At 45.3% G+C, this 15,103-nt stretch overlaps 2 protein-coding genes across 2 annotated transcripts in view; one reads left to right on the forward strand and one right to left on the reverse strand.

Annotated features, from left to right (window-relative positions):
* The window catches only part of LOC135394231 (proton-coupled zinc antiporter SLC30A1-like), a 29,104-nt gene extending 28,722 nt beyond the window's left edge, over positions 1–382 (reverse strand). Inside the window, exon 1 of the mRNA XM_064624868.1 lies at positions 350–382. The gene's annotated coding sequence lies outside the window, so the exon portion shown is untranslated. The remainder of the gene's footprint in view (positions 1–349) is intronic.
* A 2,805-nt stretch (positions 383–3,187) lies between these two features.
* On the forward strand, positions 3,188–13,249 carry LOC135395638 (zinc finger protein 501-like). The gene is made up of 3 exons (XM_064626734.1): positions 3,188–3,209; positions 3,650–3,991; positions 12,509–13,249. Exons 1-3 carry the CDS (start codon positions 3,188–3,190, stop codon positions 13,105–13,107), a joined length of 963 nt encoding a protein of 320 aa, XP_064482804.1. The 3' UTR covers positions 13,108–13,249.
* Positions 13,250–15,103: the final 1,854 nt, after the last annotated feature.

The raw sequence follows: 15,103 nt of genomic DNA on the forward strand, positions 1-15,103 counted from the left end.
ATAATCATTACGATGCAGGCACCTCAAAAGTATATATTGCACGTGTAAGTCTAACACGTCACACCATGCCTCAGGCTTCCCGCTCAAAAGCGCTGCATTGAAATCTCGACAAGTGTATATATTCAAATAACTTATCACATTGTCTCCTCACGCGAAAGTATTTAGTATCCGAAATTCTAAAACTTTCGCTCGGACACGGTTTTACAGGTCCAGGACAATCTCAAATCCTCCCGAAGTCATGCATGCATGCTTGTGACAAATCCTGTTCCGACGGATTTCAGCGCACGGAGGGACCACGGAAGAATTGGTGAGCCTGAACTGATAACAGGATATGGAAGCGATATCCTACCGGGCTCTGATGCGCTGTGGATATCCCGTGTCGCACTTCACACGCTGTGTCTAGCGAGTATACGGAAACAATTTTAGCAAGCGGATGCAAACGTGCGCACAGCAAAGACGTGTGCATAAGGTACCAAAAATATAGCCGCCCATTTGAGCTCAATGACGCCAAAGAAAGGGAAACTTCGCTTCCTTTGGTATTTAAAGGCCGAGGACTAGTAGGTGCCGGTTTAATGGCTGATGCAGAATCCAGCAACCTCACGATCTGTTTTTTTTTCCCCTTTCTCATCATTCAAATATTCGTTGGGTCGTGCTTATAATTTACCTTTTTCCTTTATGAAATTCACAACACTGTCAACTGAATATTCAAAAATTCTTATAGGTTATGTTCTTGCTTCGTGTGAAAGGTGGCACATGTCTACGACTGCCACGAGGAGTGTGATGTCCCACACTCCACCATCCATCTATCCATCTCCTCCATCCACTCCGTCCATCCACATCTGTCCGCCGCCCGTAGCCACAGTTGTTTCGCGGCGCTAACACTAGCGTATCAAAATACTGTACATAGTAGTGTAAATAGTAGTAGTGTCAAGATGACACGCGGCATGGCCGAGCGGGTTAAGGCGTCCAGCTCGTTGGTGGTAGCCAAAGTTGTGGTGAAGACTGGGAGGCAGTGGGTTCGAACCCTATACCACCGGCAGTGCTGTCTGAGGTTTTCCCCGGGTTTCCCGAAGACATTTCAGACGAATGTCAGCACAGTTCCCCCTGAAGTCGGCCCAGGATGCATACTAACCCCCCTGACCCTCACTCCTTCCTGCTGTCCTCTCTTCATCTATCCACATCTGAACGCCGCTCATAGCCGCAGTTGCTTCGCGACGCTGACAAGAAAAAAAGGGAGTCACGTGCAAGAAATCACGCCACGATGGTCCCTATACAAACTCAACGACGCAATACCTACTGCTGTTAAAGATAATCAGTGTCGTAGCCGAGGGGCGGGGGAGGTGGTTCAAGCCCCTCTCCTGAAATCATACCTTTGGTAGTGCATCTGGGGGGGAGGGAAACGAGGGGAGTCCTTCTCCCTCGTGTAGATTCCCCATAGAACTCCTTCCGAAATATTTTTCTGGCTACGCCATGAAGGTAACACATATCTGCGATTTACACTTGAGGGTGATTTCTGTTGAGATCAGCAATTAATACATACGGCTGTTGGAAAAGCTAATTTTAGGTGGTTCGCTTAAAGAGAAGCCTTCAAGATGCCGGTAGCAGCACTAAACTTATCGCATACAAAACACTTTTGAATAATGCAGCAATAATTTGGTTTCCTGAATTTTCGCCCTTCCTTTTAATAAATGTATACCCCCCCCCCCCTGTGAATTTTCGACTGTCATACGTAATAGAGAAGAAGTTCAGACGAGAGCTGCTGTTCTGTTGCTTGTCTAGCACAAATATTCCCGTCGATACTTTCTTATACGGATCTCTTACTGTGGAAGCAGGTTTTTCTTCCGTGAGAACTAATAAAGTTCAACGTACAAAACAATTTTAGTCTGTTGTTTAAGAACCAAACATGCATCCAGACGGACAATTATATCAACTTTTCACAGCGATGTCAGGATTAGTCGGACTCTTAAACGTCTGTTGTTTCGGCAAATTGCTTTCTTGTACATTTTGAGTAACTTTGTCCATAGATTGAGAAGTTACCCGTCAAAAAGAACTCGTTACAAGTTAATGAAAAATGTAACTAAGTTAATTACGAAGTTCTTCAGCCTGAAATGTAACTCGCACTTACTGAGTTACTTAAAAGAACGAGTTACTTCCAAGTTACTTCGGACACAAAATAGCATTACGCAGGTGCAGCGCGCGTGGGCAGTTGAGTGATGTGTGGTTCACACTACAACTTCTCTCCGTTGCGGTTACGGTGCGGATCCAGTGCGGAGGCGGCTGTCGTACGACACGCTGTTCAGACATATGCGTTCTTGATACGTCAAACGCTTGTGGTTGACCAATCACGTCTCCACTCCACCACGTCTCCATTCCACAGGCAGCCATGAACGGGCAACGTGATGTGGTCGGCGAAACTTTGAATCTCTGAATGAATCTCTGTACTCGGCTCGGCGTGGGTCGTAGAGCCACGGGTATTTCTCGACCTCTGAAATTAGAGCTTCTTGTTTTGCCAACGTGCTTTCACCGGAGGCAGCCATGTTGGAGAAGCACGCGACAGCACAGCAGTGATGCGCTTGCGCGGAGCGCGTTCGCTCATTGGTCAGCTGCATCTCCGCAGGTAGCCCGTACCGCATGGACTTCGGTCGAGCTCAACTCCTGCGGTGCGTGTGCTTTTCGGAGTGTCGTGCTTCGTTGTCATGACAACCGTGTCGCGCCGCATCCGTAACGCATGAAAATGCAACAGTGTGAACCAGACATTGAGTTGCCTGCGGAGGAGTGTAACACGCTTAGATCGTTTTCGTTTATGTCCAACAATAGACCTCTTCTTGTTTGTAAACAAATGAGCGTTTGTGAACAACGTTTGTAAGCAACGTTTGTAAACAAACAACATAGTGTTCGACAGCACCAACAAATTTGGTAGAACTAAACTACGCTCGAAGCTAGAGGTGAACAAGGTCGCGCCCGAAACCCACGGTCTTGAGGGGATTACGATATGGTTCCTTAAAGGGACGCGACCCTCGGTCCTGCTTTTGTTTCAATGGGAGGCAGCGAACAAGTGCCCGTTCGTGGAACCAAGCCCTCTCCTTCCGATTTGTTTCGGTTTCAGTCTGTCTACCAATGTCATTATGACGTTCCTCTGGTAGAGGTTTATTCGAACGCTTTGCATCTTACTCCCTGTGGGCACACAATGGTTCAGCTTCATTTCAATGGTATAGCGGTTCTTACTTCCTGAATACAATATCAAAATATCATTGATTGAATATCACGTTTTATGGCGAAAAATCCCAAGAAGGAACCGGAGAGAAAGAAAGAAAATATGGGGACGTGAGTGAAAAGCGAGTTAAAAGTAACTTGAAACTTAAGTTACTTTGGCAAAGTTACCTGAAAAAGGAACGAGTTCCTCTTAAAGTTACCACACCGCAAAAGTACCGAGTTAAGTTACAAGTTACCAAAAAAGGAACTTAGTTACAGTAACGAGTTACTTGCAACCAGTTACCTCGAACTCTGACTTTGTCGGTTCGATATATGTACTTGCCTCTCGTTCTACGGCACTCGTTCCAGAAGTATTATACATAAGTCAATAGGTAAAGCTTACAACAGTAAATAGTGTCGTATTCTATTGTGGTTCGTAGTTGAAACGAAAGCACAGGTTTTTATTTTTGGCTGACAAAAAAGAAAGAGAAAAGGAATGTGGCTTTCTATATCGAACATCTTTTCGGCAGGTCATCATCATCGAGTTACTTATATGATCTGAATAATTTTGGAATTTGCCGTCTCGATTTTTATTCCCAGCGTCCAGCGGAAGCTGGGAGTAAGAGGAGGTTGTTTTCTTCAATCATTAAGCAGGATGTCCAATCTTCTCCTGACGTTGACCGGCCAACATCGCCTCCAGGAGGTGACAATATACGGGCGGCGTTAGTGATCACGGAGTTTACGCAGCCTTGGCTCTCCCACGAGTGCAAGGGGAACACAAAGAAACAGGCACCACAAGGTATAGTGTCGCAGAAAAGCAATAATCAAGAAACGGTCTCAAAGTGGCTTCTATCCAGACAGCATAATGAAGGTTAACAGAGCACTGTAATAGCAGACCGCAAAAGGGGGAAAAATAATTAAAAAAAATAAAAGTAAAAATAAAAAGGGACCAATAAGTAGGAAAACAAAACAAGCAACTGCTGATTCAAAACTGAAGTGCTTGCATATACAACAAATTCTTTTGGACGTCGTAACTGGTGTCAGTCATTTCTTTGCCAGGAACACACAGTTTCTTCTTACGGTCCCATTCACATATTTTCTGTAACTGCCCACACGGAATGCCTCTCACGCGAAACGTAAGTTGTGAACGCGCTTGCATCTAACAATCGTAAACGCGTGGTAACTGGGTCAACCCAAGAAGGTACTGCTGCCAAGTTTATATTGTTACATGACGACGAGTACATATTGTACCTCAAGTTTACAACCACGGAAGTCAGACTACAACGTGTTGCTCAGGTTTTGTTCGAAACTAGGCTTGTGGGGTTTACGAGGCTTCCTCCAGACGTCATCCCTGGGGAACCGAGCGTCAGGTAGGGCGACAGTCTGTACCCATTTTACCGGTGGGTGCCCGACGGTGGGTTTCAAACCAACCACCCCCCGCACGCCAGGCAGACGCTCTACTACTGGACAGAGTTTGGCTCTCGTGGAAAGTCTTAAGCTGCTCCAGCTTCTTTCTGTGTTACCCTCTGTACGTGTTTGAGAGTCATAAAAAAGCTGCAAATATTATTGTCGAGGTAATCACCGAGCCGAATCACCGGTGCGCGCGCTGAGCCACTCGTCGTCATGTAACGATATGAACGATGTACAGCACATAGCGCGCAAGTTTTACAGTTTTACGTTCCACCTCACGCTTCGGAGCACAGTCCATTTCTGAGTATTTAGTTTCAGAACTCTTAGCTCTACATGCTCAGAGAACCACCGACAATACACAAACACGTCCGTACGAAGAATGGACCACAAGGGCCACTCGTATTGCACACAGCTGAGCTACAACAAGCACTCTTCTGGGTACGGCAAGTGGCGTCTCGAGCCGCGGACGGAAGTCCCATAGGCGAACGGGCGAGTGTTATGGTCACGTATTATAGAGATGGTCGTGGATTGCAGAAAGCCAATGGCCACGAATGGCTTCATACGCGGCTAATGTTGTCTCGCTTCCATGGTTACGGCTGCTGAAAGCATGGTCGCGCATGATCCTCTGGACGACTACGTCACGTCGACTAGCGATCGGGCCTTGTTTATTTGATATGGCGTTAATGGCTTGATCTCCGATGTTGTAGCGATGACAAACTGGCAGCGTTGTAGACAGTTTTTACAATGTTTATTTATGCACCTTGGATGACGATGTCTTGCGGGAATGCGAGGCAGACCAATATTATTTATTAGGGATGAGCCAACCGAATCCGCGAATCCTCGAATCCTAGGCAGGGATTCGAGTTTCGGGAATCCGAATCCCAGTGCCCGAAACGGCGAATCGAGTTTTCGAATCCACCAACCACGTTTGTTTGTTTCGTTTTGGCGCCTCCGGAGTCCGCCGAATGCCCGGTTGGCCTAGAAAGTTCCTGATCACACCCCCATTGACAGCAATGTCAGAAGGACTCTTCAGCACATCGTGTGTCATAGCTGATAAAAAAAAGTAGACGAAGCTTGAGCGTGGGCGAACATGGAGCGGAACAAAAAAGTATTTGCCGTTTGTCCTCCGTGTTCGCTCAAGCTCAGGTTTCATTTTCAGCAGGATGAGGCAAGCTAGCTGGTGTGTACGTGCAAGTTTAGCGAAAACTGAACGCGGCGGGCTACTCTCTCACCCCAATGACGATGCACCTCGTCTCAATCTTCGTTGTTGTTGTTGTTTTTCAGGAAATCTTCCCCGCGTTATCTCAATAATTTTTCTGAAAAAATGTCCTTACCGGGCATCAGTTCAATTTTCTTGTGAAAATTTTCGCACCTTATCTTCATCTTTTTTTTTTCTGTGAAAAAATGTCCCTCACCTCACCTCAACCATTTTTTTTTTACAGAAAATTTTTCCGGCCTCACCTCATCTTAATCTTTGTTCTGAATTTTCCTCGCCTCACGGGCGTGCGGAGGGCCCTCAACCTAACCTGCCCTAGCGAGGATGCCGGCCTCTGCTACTCCGTGTCACCGGAAATAAGTACGAACGGATGCACCCCATATACCACCTCTTCGGCAGCAAACGCCGTATACAATCGCGACTCTGGCTGTAGTATTTTTCCTCTCCCCTTTCATGTTGCCATGTGTATAAGAATATAAAGTGCGCATTTCCTGTTGCGCTTTCGCAGAATGTGTGTTCATCTCGCCGGATTTCCTAACATATTATCGCCGCAGGCACAAATCTTTGTGTGATACAGAGTGTAAGAATGCGGTGGTGCCCCGGGGCATATAAGGGCTGTCAAGGATTTGTGGGGAGCTCCGTCTCCATATTGGATCCATTCCAACGGCTATTGTTAACGATTGTTTCGGGCTCATAGGAAATGAAGCAAATTAAAACGGCGCTCATCACGGGGAGCTAAAAACCGTAGGAATGGGGAGATAAAGAAGACTTATCAACTAAAGCTATCTAAGTATACGGATGCGGTCCAAGGTTCCTCGTAGCGTAATTAGGGAGGTGCAAGAGGCGACCCCATTGTTTCCGTAGATTTGTCCCGCAGATTTAACCTGGGTGCCTATTTTCATCGTTCACTTTCAGCCAAACAACTGGGCGAGGGAATGAGGAAAGCATTTCTCCCCTTGAACTCTGTATCATTTCTTTACATGTACTAGAGATCTGTTTAATTACTAAAGGATTATTCCCGTATCTATGTATTATAATTACAAATTTACACTCACGTATTCAGTTAGAATTCGTCATAGCAACACATCATTCTTAGAATTATGCAACTTAAACAAACAGGTATGTACATACTCACTTCGAAATGAGTTATGGATTACTCCTTGGTGCAGAACAAACTATGGTAGACAAACGTTACGATATATGGCTGCTTGACTTTTCAACCATATATTCGGAATACATTAATGACCAAACAACAACTTATTAGTCTCCTTTAAAACACGAGTTAGTTTCTGTGTTACTAGTTGGCTTTGAATGTAGTATTTTGAATGTATTATTATTTGCAGTGCTTTTGGCTCTGTTGTTTATTTGTCATGCAATTTTTGTTCTCTCTCTTTTCGTTGCTGCTGTACTAAGTGAATTGAAAGAGTGGCCAAGTGAGAGAAATAAAGATTGAATTGAAATTTCCTTTCTTTACATAACCGGGAATCCTATCGACTGCTGCTTTAGGACCCCATAAGGTCCGTAAGCCAATGCCGCAACCGGGCTTTACCAGAACAAAATGGAATACCTAGATCTGTGATGTTCCACGAACCCAACTCTGCGTCAAAATTAGCAAGAAATATCTATTACGCTACTAACGCTGTGAAACAGCCAAAACGATAAACACAAAATCAGTATTTAGAAATATGGCAGTCGTGTCCGTCTGTTTGTGTGTTTCACCCTCAGGGCAGTTACTTTCCAACGAAAGTAGCGCATTACTACCGCAAAGCCGGAAACCCACGCCCGCGTGTATATTCAGTCGTATACATGTACATTTGCCTTTACACTTGCTCAGAGCTATTTCCTCATAGCTGTCAGAGCCACCCAACTGAATAACGAACTATCCAAATTACATAACCTGCATCCTCGAGCTATATACAAGCGCGCTTTATCGTGGGTCGCATCGGCGATTGGGTGCGAGATGGCTTCGGTTATATATATTATAATATTTTCTAGGTGATGTCGAAGATAAACGAGCATAACCGCATGCAAGTTGGTGGGTACACGCCATAATGAGAAAAGCCTTAAGAACTTGAAAAGCGATAAACAAAATATATATCGAGAGAGAGAATAAATAGCGGACGATGCAGACACGCCTCAGAGGCAGAGCCCAGTTCAGGATTTTCTCGTCTCTGTCGTTCAGATGCAGCTCCGCGTAGAACTTGTCCATGCCATTGTATCCATAGAGTATTGTATCATCCCGAAATTTCGGCCACATTGTTCTGCTCAGCTGTGTCGCGTCCTTGCTTTTACAGCATATCTCAAATATGTTGTGGTGGTGGGTGTGGTAGGTGTGGTGATGTAGGGGGAAGGTGCGGTCAGCCTGCTCTGGAGTGGCGCGGCTCGGTGCACCCAGGGGAGGGAGAAGAGGGGAAGGTGAAAGAGGAAGAGGAGAGATGATGGTAGCACAAGAGAGAGAGGGGTGTGCTATCCCTCTTGCTCTGAGATTTGGCTAGTCCAAGAGAACTAACCACCACAGAAAACATGCGAGCCATCCCCCACTAGTCTTCATTGGAATTCTCCCTGTACCACGGTAACCACCAGGATTATTGACGAAGTTACCCCATCCCATATCTCCAATCGCTTTCGCGTGTGGTGTCGTTAGCGGTTTCCTGTCATTGAGCGGGGTTTCGTTGCGCGGAAATGCAATGTGTGGGTATCGGGGTTGCTGCATCGCTATCGGAAGCTGTACAGACATGTGCAGCAAAAACATGTGTGTAGGGCACGCCTTCTGATTTTGTTTCCTGCTCCGCTATGGTGGGGAAAAAAAACAACAACATGCGTTCTATTGGTTTGTCACAGAAGAATAAAAGACGAAACACCAGAATCGATTCAGATATTCTATCTTCTCTGGAACAAATATAAAATAAATAAATTTATGAATCCCTCGATTGCGCCGGAGCACAGGCCGTGTTGGCTCAAGTTTGCTAGCAGCGGTTCTCTAATGAATTTCCGGGTTTCGTGAACATTATCCCATTAAAGTAATTAATTAATGGGAGGGAATGGGAAGTGTGTGAATGGCTTGCGCGTCCCGAGATACTCTTTAATCTGGTACTCTTTAATACTCGTTAATCTCGAATAACACGACCTCTCTCTATAGAGGTTACTTGGCCCTACCCAACACAGTGACGTGACTGCAGCGTTACTCATGTACCTCAGTGCCTCAGGGAAACATGATTTCTTGGCAAGCTATGATGGCTCGCCAACAGCGAACAGTGAGGGAACAGTGTCAGTTGTGATTACGCACCCGAACTGTTCATCCATCATGTTTTTTTTTGTTTTTCTTTTTGTTTTACTTTTAAGGGAAAAGCAACTCGTGTGCAGCTAAACTTTTCTTTCTTTCCACCTTTGTACTCTGATGCGCGGACACGAGTCTAACGCACTGGGCCTCGCCTATTCGTACGTATATAGTCGAGTAAGGTTTGCCTCCTATCCTTCAACGAATCGCAGGATTTCGACACCGAAATGTTATTCTCGCTGATTTTGCAACAGGTGCGGCTGACGCATCAGCGGCATACTACGCAACGACAGTTGTCGAGGTGAATAGTGACGAGTACATAACATCACTTCGAAGAACTCTGCAGGTGCCCGTCCTCCTTCTCACGTGCGTGTCAAGCATGCCGCTACCCCATAGATACAGATTCCATAATCGATAAGAAAACGCAAACACTATACGTGTAGCCATTGGGTTTCACCTTCTTTCCCCTTGCGCACATAGGCGTGTACACACACAAAAATAAAGAAGTAGATTATGAAGCCGGGGGGGGGGGGGGCAATGAATTTATTTGATAGTTTTTTAGCTCATGGAGGAATACCGACTAAACTAGACATTTAGCAATAGACGATTCCAGGAAATCCCAGTGCTCCTTGCGCACGCATTGCATCCTGGGAGATTACTGTCACGAGGAAGGAAGAACGGTCCTTCGCTGACGTTGACACCTCCTGGACGATGGGCCGAGAGACAAGAAACCTAAACAGTTTGGAGACCCTGTCCTCCTTTCTGATGAGAAAGTTCACATCATAGAGTTAATATAGGAAGACTCTAGAGAACGTACTTGGCGCGCCGTCAATGGGATTCTCCTATCCCCGAGCGTGACCGCCCAGGCGCAGCCATCCGTTGGTCATGGACAGTGTTAGTGGACGAAGCCACCCGCCATTCCATGGTCTGGTCTGTCGAGTTTCGTGATAATAATGATGAACGAACGGCAGCACACAAGCAAGTGATGTAGTTGGAAAATATTCACTGCTTATTTGCTTAACGAATACATATGAGATACGCACATAGTACGCCAAATTTGGATAGCAAGTGATGAATTAAGCAAAAGGAGCACGTCAAATTTAGCGGAATGAAGCTGCCAACGGAAGGCAACACTTTCCATGACCAACGGATGGCAGCTTCCATATGGTCACGCTCTTTTGAGCGAGTCCGATCACCCTGGTTCACATAGTTACTGACATTACGCAGCATGTGTGTAGCATGCTGTGCCATATGTCGGACCCTCCGCCAGAAATATCCTGTACCCGCCGCTGGGGATGTTTACATGTAATGGCAGAGTCCCCAGCCTTCTTCAGATGAAAATGTGTTCAATCATTGTCACAGGTGCTCTTAAAGGTAAAACCTGTCGTTACAGCAAACATGCAGAAAGTAACAAACATACAGGGTGTTTCTGTCATGTGTGCGAGCGTGTGTGTATGTCTCATCATTTTTTCATCGCCACCCCGCCCATATCTAACTCACGTGCATTGAGGTATGATGTCGCAATTGTTGCGGTGGAACACCTCATCCCATCATCATTCATGTATAGCTGTTGTTGTAGGATGTTTCATTACGCAACAAGTTATTTGTACAAGTGACCACCTTTTGCAGGACAAACAGTCCTAAGGGTGACACCGAAAACTTCCTGACAGCCAGCTGAACGGAGTTCCAGCCCAGCTGCTTCAAACTTCCATCATTATACTATGACGACTGGGAGTAACGTGTGACATTACGAGGGAACTACTTCAGTGGGGACAACGTAATTTGTATTTCTGCTGTTAATAAAGAAATGCATTGCAGCGTTTTCATTACTTTTTAGACTACGGTAGTTTCTTATCACGTCACGGCCATGCTGCCTCAGACTGTGAATTCTTCGCGTCTCTTAGTTGTAAAAAATTAAACTGGTTAGAACGCAAGAGGGTTGGCAAATATTTTTGGAATATATTGGCACACGGTATTCATTTCCCCAGAGAAGAACGTGTGTGCGGCATTCCCAGTACGAGATGTTTTGAGGGTGGGTAGTGGCGTATGAAAAGCTCATATTCGTAACGTGCAAAAAAGGTCTGTTATTCAGAAAGAAGGTGATTATGAATCCATACACATTCTGGAAGATGTATAAATCCATACGAATAAATGGTATCTTGCTCATGACAGGAAGAGCACGCGGCAAAAATATACCGGAAGACACATGAATGTTCCACTTTCACCGAGTATACAGTCTTTCAAAAGAGGAGGGTAAATTCAAGCGTCGTAATTCTGCGCTCTTTTTAATTCCAGATTTTTCCAGTGCTTCTCTCCTTCGTCGCGGATGGCATGTGGACATTTTTAATCCTAACGTCTGTATCTTTTGCGAATCACTTTTTCATTTTTTAATCAGTTGCGTCACTTCGTTTGTGCATCATTATTAAGGCGTACTGCTGTTCATGGGCCCATAAAAAAAGTTTGAGAATGAGGTCTTGTATTGACTAGAACTGCTGCCGACCCTGCTCACCACGTCTCGCGCTCAGATTTCGCCAACACTAATTTCGCCTAGTAACTAGCGCCATCTCTGAAGACTGCAAGCACTGCAAGTGTACGTCAGAAGAGCAGCTCTATTATGCCACCAGCGAACATGGCTACGTTTGCAAGTGATTTCGGATTCTAGTTTTTTCCCGTTTTGCATATTTCTCGTGGGATTTAATTGTTGCATAATACCTAAAAAGGTGTCGAGATGCGTTTCGTTCTATATTACAATGTATCAAGCAAAATGTACGCGACACGAATACAATGATGTGATGTTTGAAGTGCTCTACGAACTCGGATTATGGTGAAGAATGCGTTTGTTGCTTTCTTCCCGGACACAATTCATCATATGCTTTCCTTATGGCCAGGTCGTAAAGATTTATGGTGAAGTCAATCAAGTGACTGTTTGCATCTGATAGGATGTTAGCAACCTTACAGGGAGCTTACAACCACTTAGCAACAGCGAAGTTGTTTGCTGGTTCCATTTCACTTTGACAGCTTTCTTCATGTTACTGGGACCTGTCTGTTTAGTATGTACGAGCAAGTGTACCTCGTGGTTACTTACTATTGTTATTCGTTTTCTTCCTTAGTGTCGTGAGGACGAATTCGGGGAAAAAGGATTGGTGGAAGCTTCCTCCACTGGGACGCCAATCGTACCTGAAGACTGATATTAATAGCTAAATGTGACAGCAAGTTGTCATGTGAATGGGATGTTGTACCAGAGGTGTCGAAACAGGGGTGCATCCCGCTGTAAAGTAACTATTTACATTGGGCATGCACCTCCTTTCCCATTTATTGGTTACGAGCTTCAACACCTCAAACTTCAAACATTAATGCATGTTGCATAAAGCTTAATTGAGCAATGTTCACTACCCCTTTCCTCTTCCATGCAGCGAATTATGAAGCCACGGACCGGAACCGCTTCAAGTGCCAATACTGCACGTACACGACGCCCTACAGATCGAAGCTTCCCGTTCATGAGCGTGTTCACACTGGAGAACAGCCGTATCAGTGCAGCATCTGTGCTAAGGTGTTTTCGCGGAAAGACAACTTGAATGAACATTTGCGCTTTCACACCGGGGAGAAACCATTTGCGTGTGAACACTGCGAGCGCAAGTTCAGCCACAAGTCGGACCTGACAAAGCACAGACGTTGTCACACTGGCGAGAAACCGTATGGGTGTCCGATATGCCACAAAATGTTTGCACACAAGGGAAACATGCTCGACCATCAGCGAACGCACACTGGTGAACGGCCGTTCAGGTGCAGCTTTTGCACGTACAGCTGCGGATACAAGCGGGACCTCAACAGGCACATTCAGACGCACATGGGAGAAAAATATGCGTGCGTGCGCTGCCCGAAGATGTTCTCACGTCCACATTTGCTGAGGCAACATGAAAACGTGCATCATGGGATGATGTTGCAAATTGATGGGTCACAGCAGCCAGTAGGGATTGATTATGAGCATTTGCAACATAGCTCAGCTGTGTGAAGTAACTTTCAAGTACCCTCAGGAGGAGAACTTTGAAATGCTGGGCCTTATGCAACCTGCTTGACTTTAAATGCCGGATAGTATAAGTAACGAGTATGTACAAAATATTTGGTTCTGTGTAACAGAAGTTTGTGATATCTTGTGTATTGTGTATACTGCTTTGAAATGAGCTGCGTTTGGTGTCATGTTGCTGGGTTAAAGGTCAACTCTGGTTATACCCTTTAATTAGTATTGTTAGTGAAGATATGTTGAACGAATGTTACGAAGTGACCGAATCCCTGTGTGCTGGGAAGAGCTGACCCGTTAAAACCCATCAATGAACATGACATCAACACTGAGTTCATGATGTCATGTTCCACCATTGAGGACCATTTGCATTCAGTAACATTCTACCTTTAAATGAGGAACACTTCCTCAATTCTCGGCGACAACACTTCCTCTTCATTCTAGTGATTGCTTCTTAAGCTGGGAAGTCTGACACGTTTTGGCTAACAGAACATAGGTTGATTGCGCACCACACCAACATTTGTTTTCACATGCTTTGTAGAGTTGCTTTATTTTATTTCTGCTTCCTGGACTTCACACACAAGGTTGTCGATGTCACTTTTGATGACACCACATATGCTGTTGCCAGGGGCGGATTTAAGGGTCTGTCCTGCTGGGGGGGGGGGGGGGTCTTAAGGAAATTTTGTGCTTTGCAGCACAGCATCGTCCAGGCGATAGGGTTTTTACATAGGGAACACAGCCGTATGGCCCCCCCCCCCCCCCCCCCCCCCCCCCCCTTAAATCTGCCCCTGGCTGTTGCTGAATATGGTAACACATATTGAGACTTTGAGAAGTACAGTTATCAGCAAGTCCAGCATACACTTCAAAGGCAACTGTAACCTAATGCAACTTTAGTTTCAGTAGAACTCCATAGCTGTCATGGAGGTGCACAAAATCCTGAAGTATCAAAGCATGTTGTTAATTGGCATAGCACAAAGAACAAGGAAAGTACTTCGAAGCACTGTAGTCAACATGGTTTCCTGTATGGATATGAGACATTGTGCCTATCGTTAACGTGCCAGGGTAGACACTGCTTTCTTATAGTGTGGCATCTGCACACTTCAGATGACGACTCTTGCTACATAGAAAAAGAGATACTTGGCAAAGTGACAGCTGTTTGTATATATGGACTTTAATATATCATCTTGGTACTAATCTGTTTATCCATATAATTATCTTATTATTTTCACTGGAGTTGTCCATTAATACTAACATTCATGTTAATTTCCATGAAAAATAAATATATTATGTCAGAAACGATATGCATGTGATGGTCTTGTCTGTACGATCATGTAAAGGGAAAAACGTTGCCAGGTCTACTGTATGCATGGTGCGGCCGGAGTTACTGCCAGTGCAGGTTCATTATTCAAAAACATGAAAAAAAGAAATTGAGCGACAACCGTCATTAACAGTCAGATCAGGAGGCACACTAACCCTTCCCCCCATCCCTCCACTTCTTCCTGCAGTCCTTTCCATCTATCCATGACTGTACGCCATATAGCCACAGTTGCTGCGCGGCGCTAAAACGGAATAAAAAAAAAGAAGCATCAGCATGTGGCGTAATTCCGCTACGACGCAGCCTGTGTCCCCCCCCCCCACACACACACACACAGGGCTTCTGTCAGCACAAATCTTAGAAGGTATGCATGTGAAGCGAAGGAAAAAAAAAACACATTATGCCGTCGTCACATCATGTGACCCAAGGTAATCTGCTTTATTAATCGCAATGCAACTAATAATAGCTCGCTACATCAACCCAATTTTCTAAATTTACTTCCATGTTAGTGCCGCGAAGCAACTGCGGCTATGAGCGGCATACAGTTGTTGACAGATGGAGACCGGACATTAAGAAAGAAGGGGGAGTTTAGTGTGCGTCTTGGGCTGACTTCAGGGGAACTGTACCGACATTCGTCTGGAAAGCCTGCCGGAAAAACCCCAAACACCACAGCGG

Source organism: Ornithodoros turicata, chromosome 5 (assembly GCF_037126465.1).
Source record: "Ornithodoros turicata isolate Travis chromosome 5, ASM3712646v1, whole genome shotgun sequence".
NCBI lineage: Eukaryota > Metazoa > Arthropoda > Arachnida > Ixodida > Argasidae > Ornithodoros > Ornithodoros turicata.

What these genes read in the sequence shown, in the direction of transcription:
- LOC135395638 (XM_064626734.1), top strand. Translation starts at nt 3,188, where the DNA reads ATGGTTCAGCTTCATTTCAATG. An exon ending in GGTTCAGCTTCATTTCAATG is followed by an intron (nt 3,210 to 3,649) that starts GTATAGCGGTTC and finishes ACGAAAGCACAG; the next exon opens with GTTTTTATTTTTGGCTGACA. An exon ending in AAAGAAACAGGCACCACAAG is followed by an intron (nt 3,992 to 12,508) that starts GTATAGTGTCGC and finishes TCTTCCATGCAG; the next exon opens with CGAATTATGAAGCCACGGAC.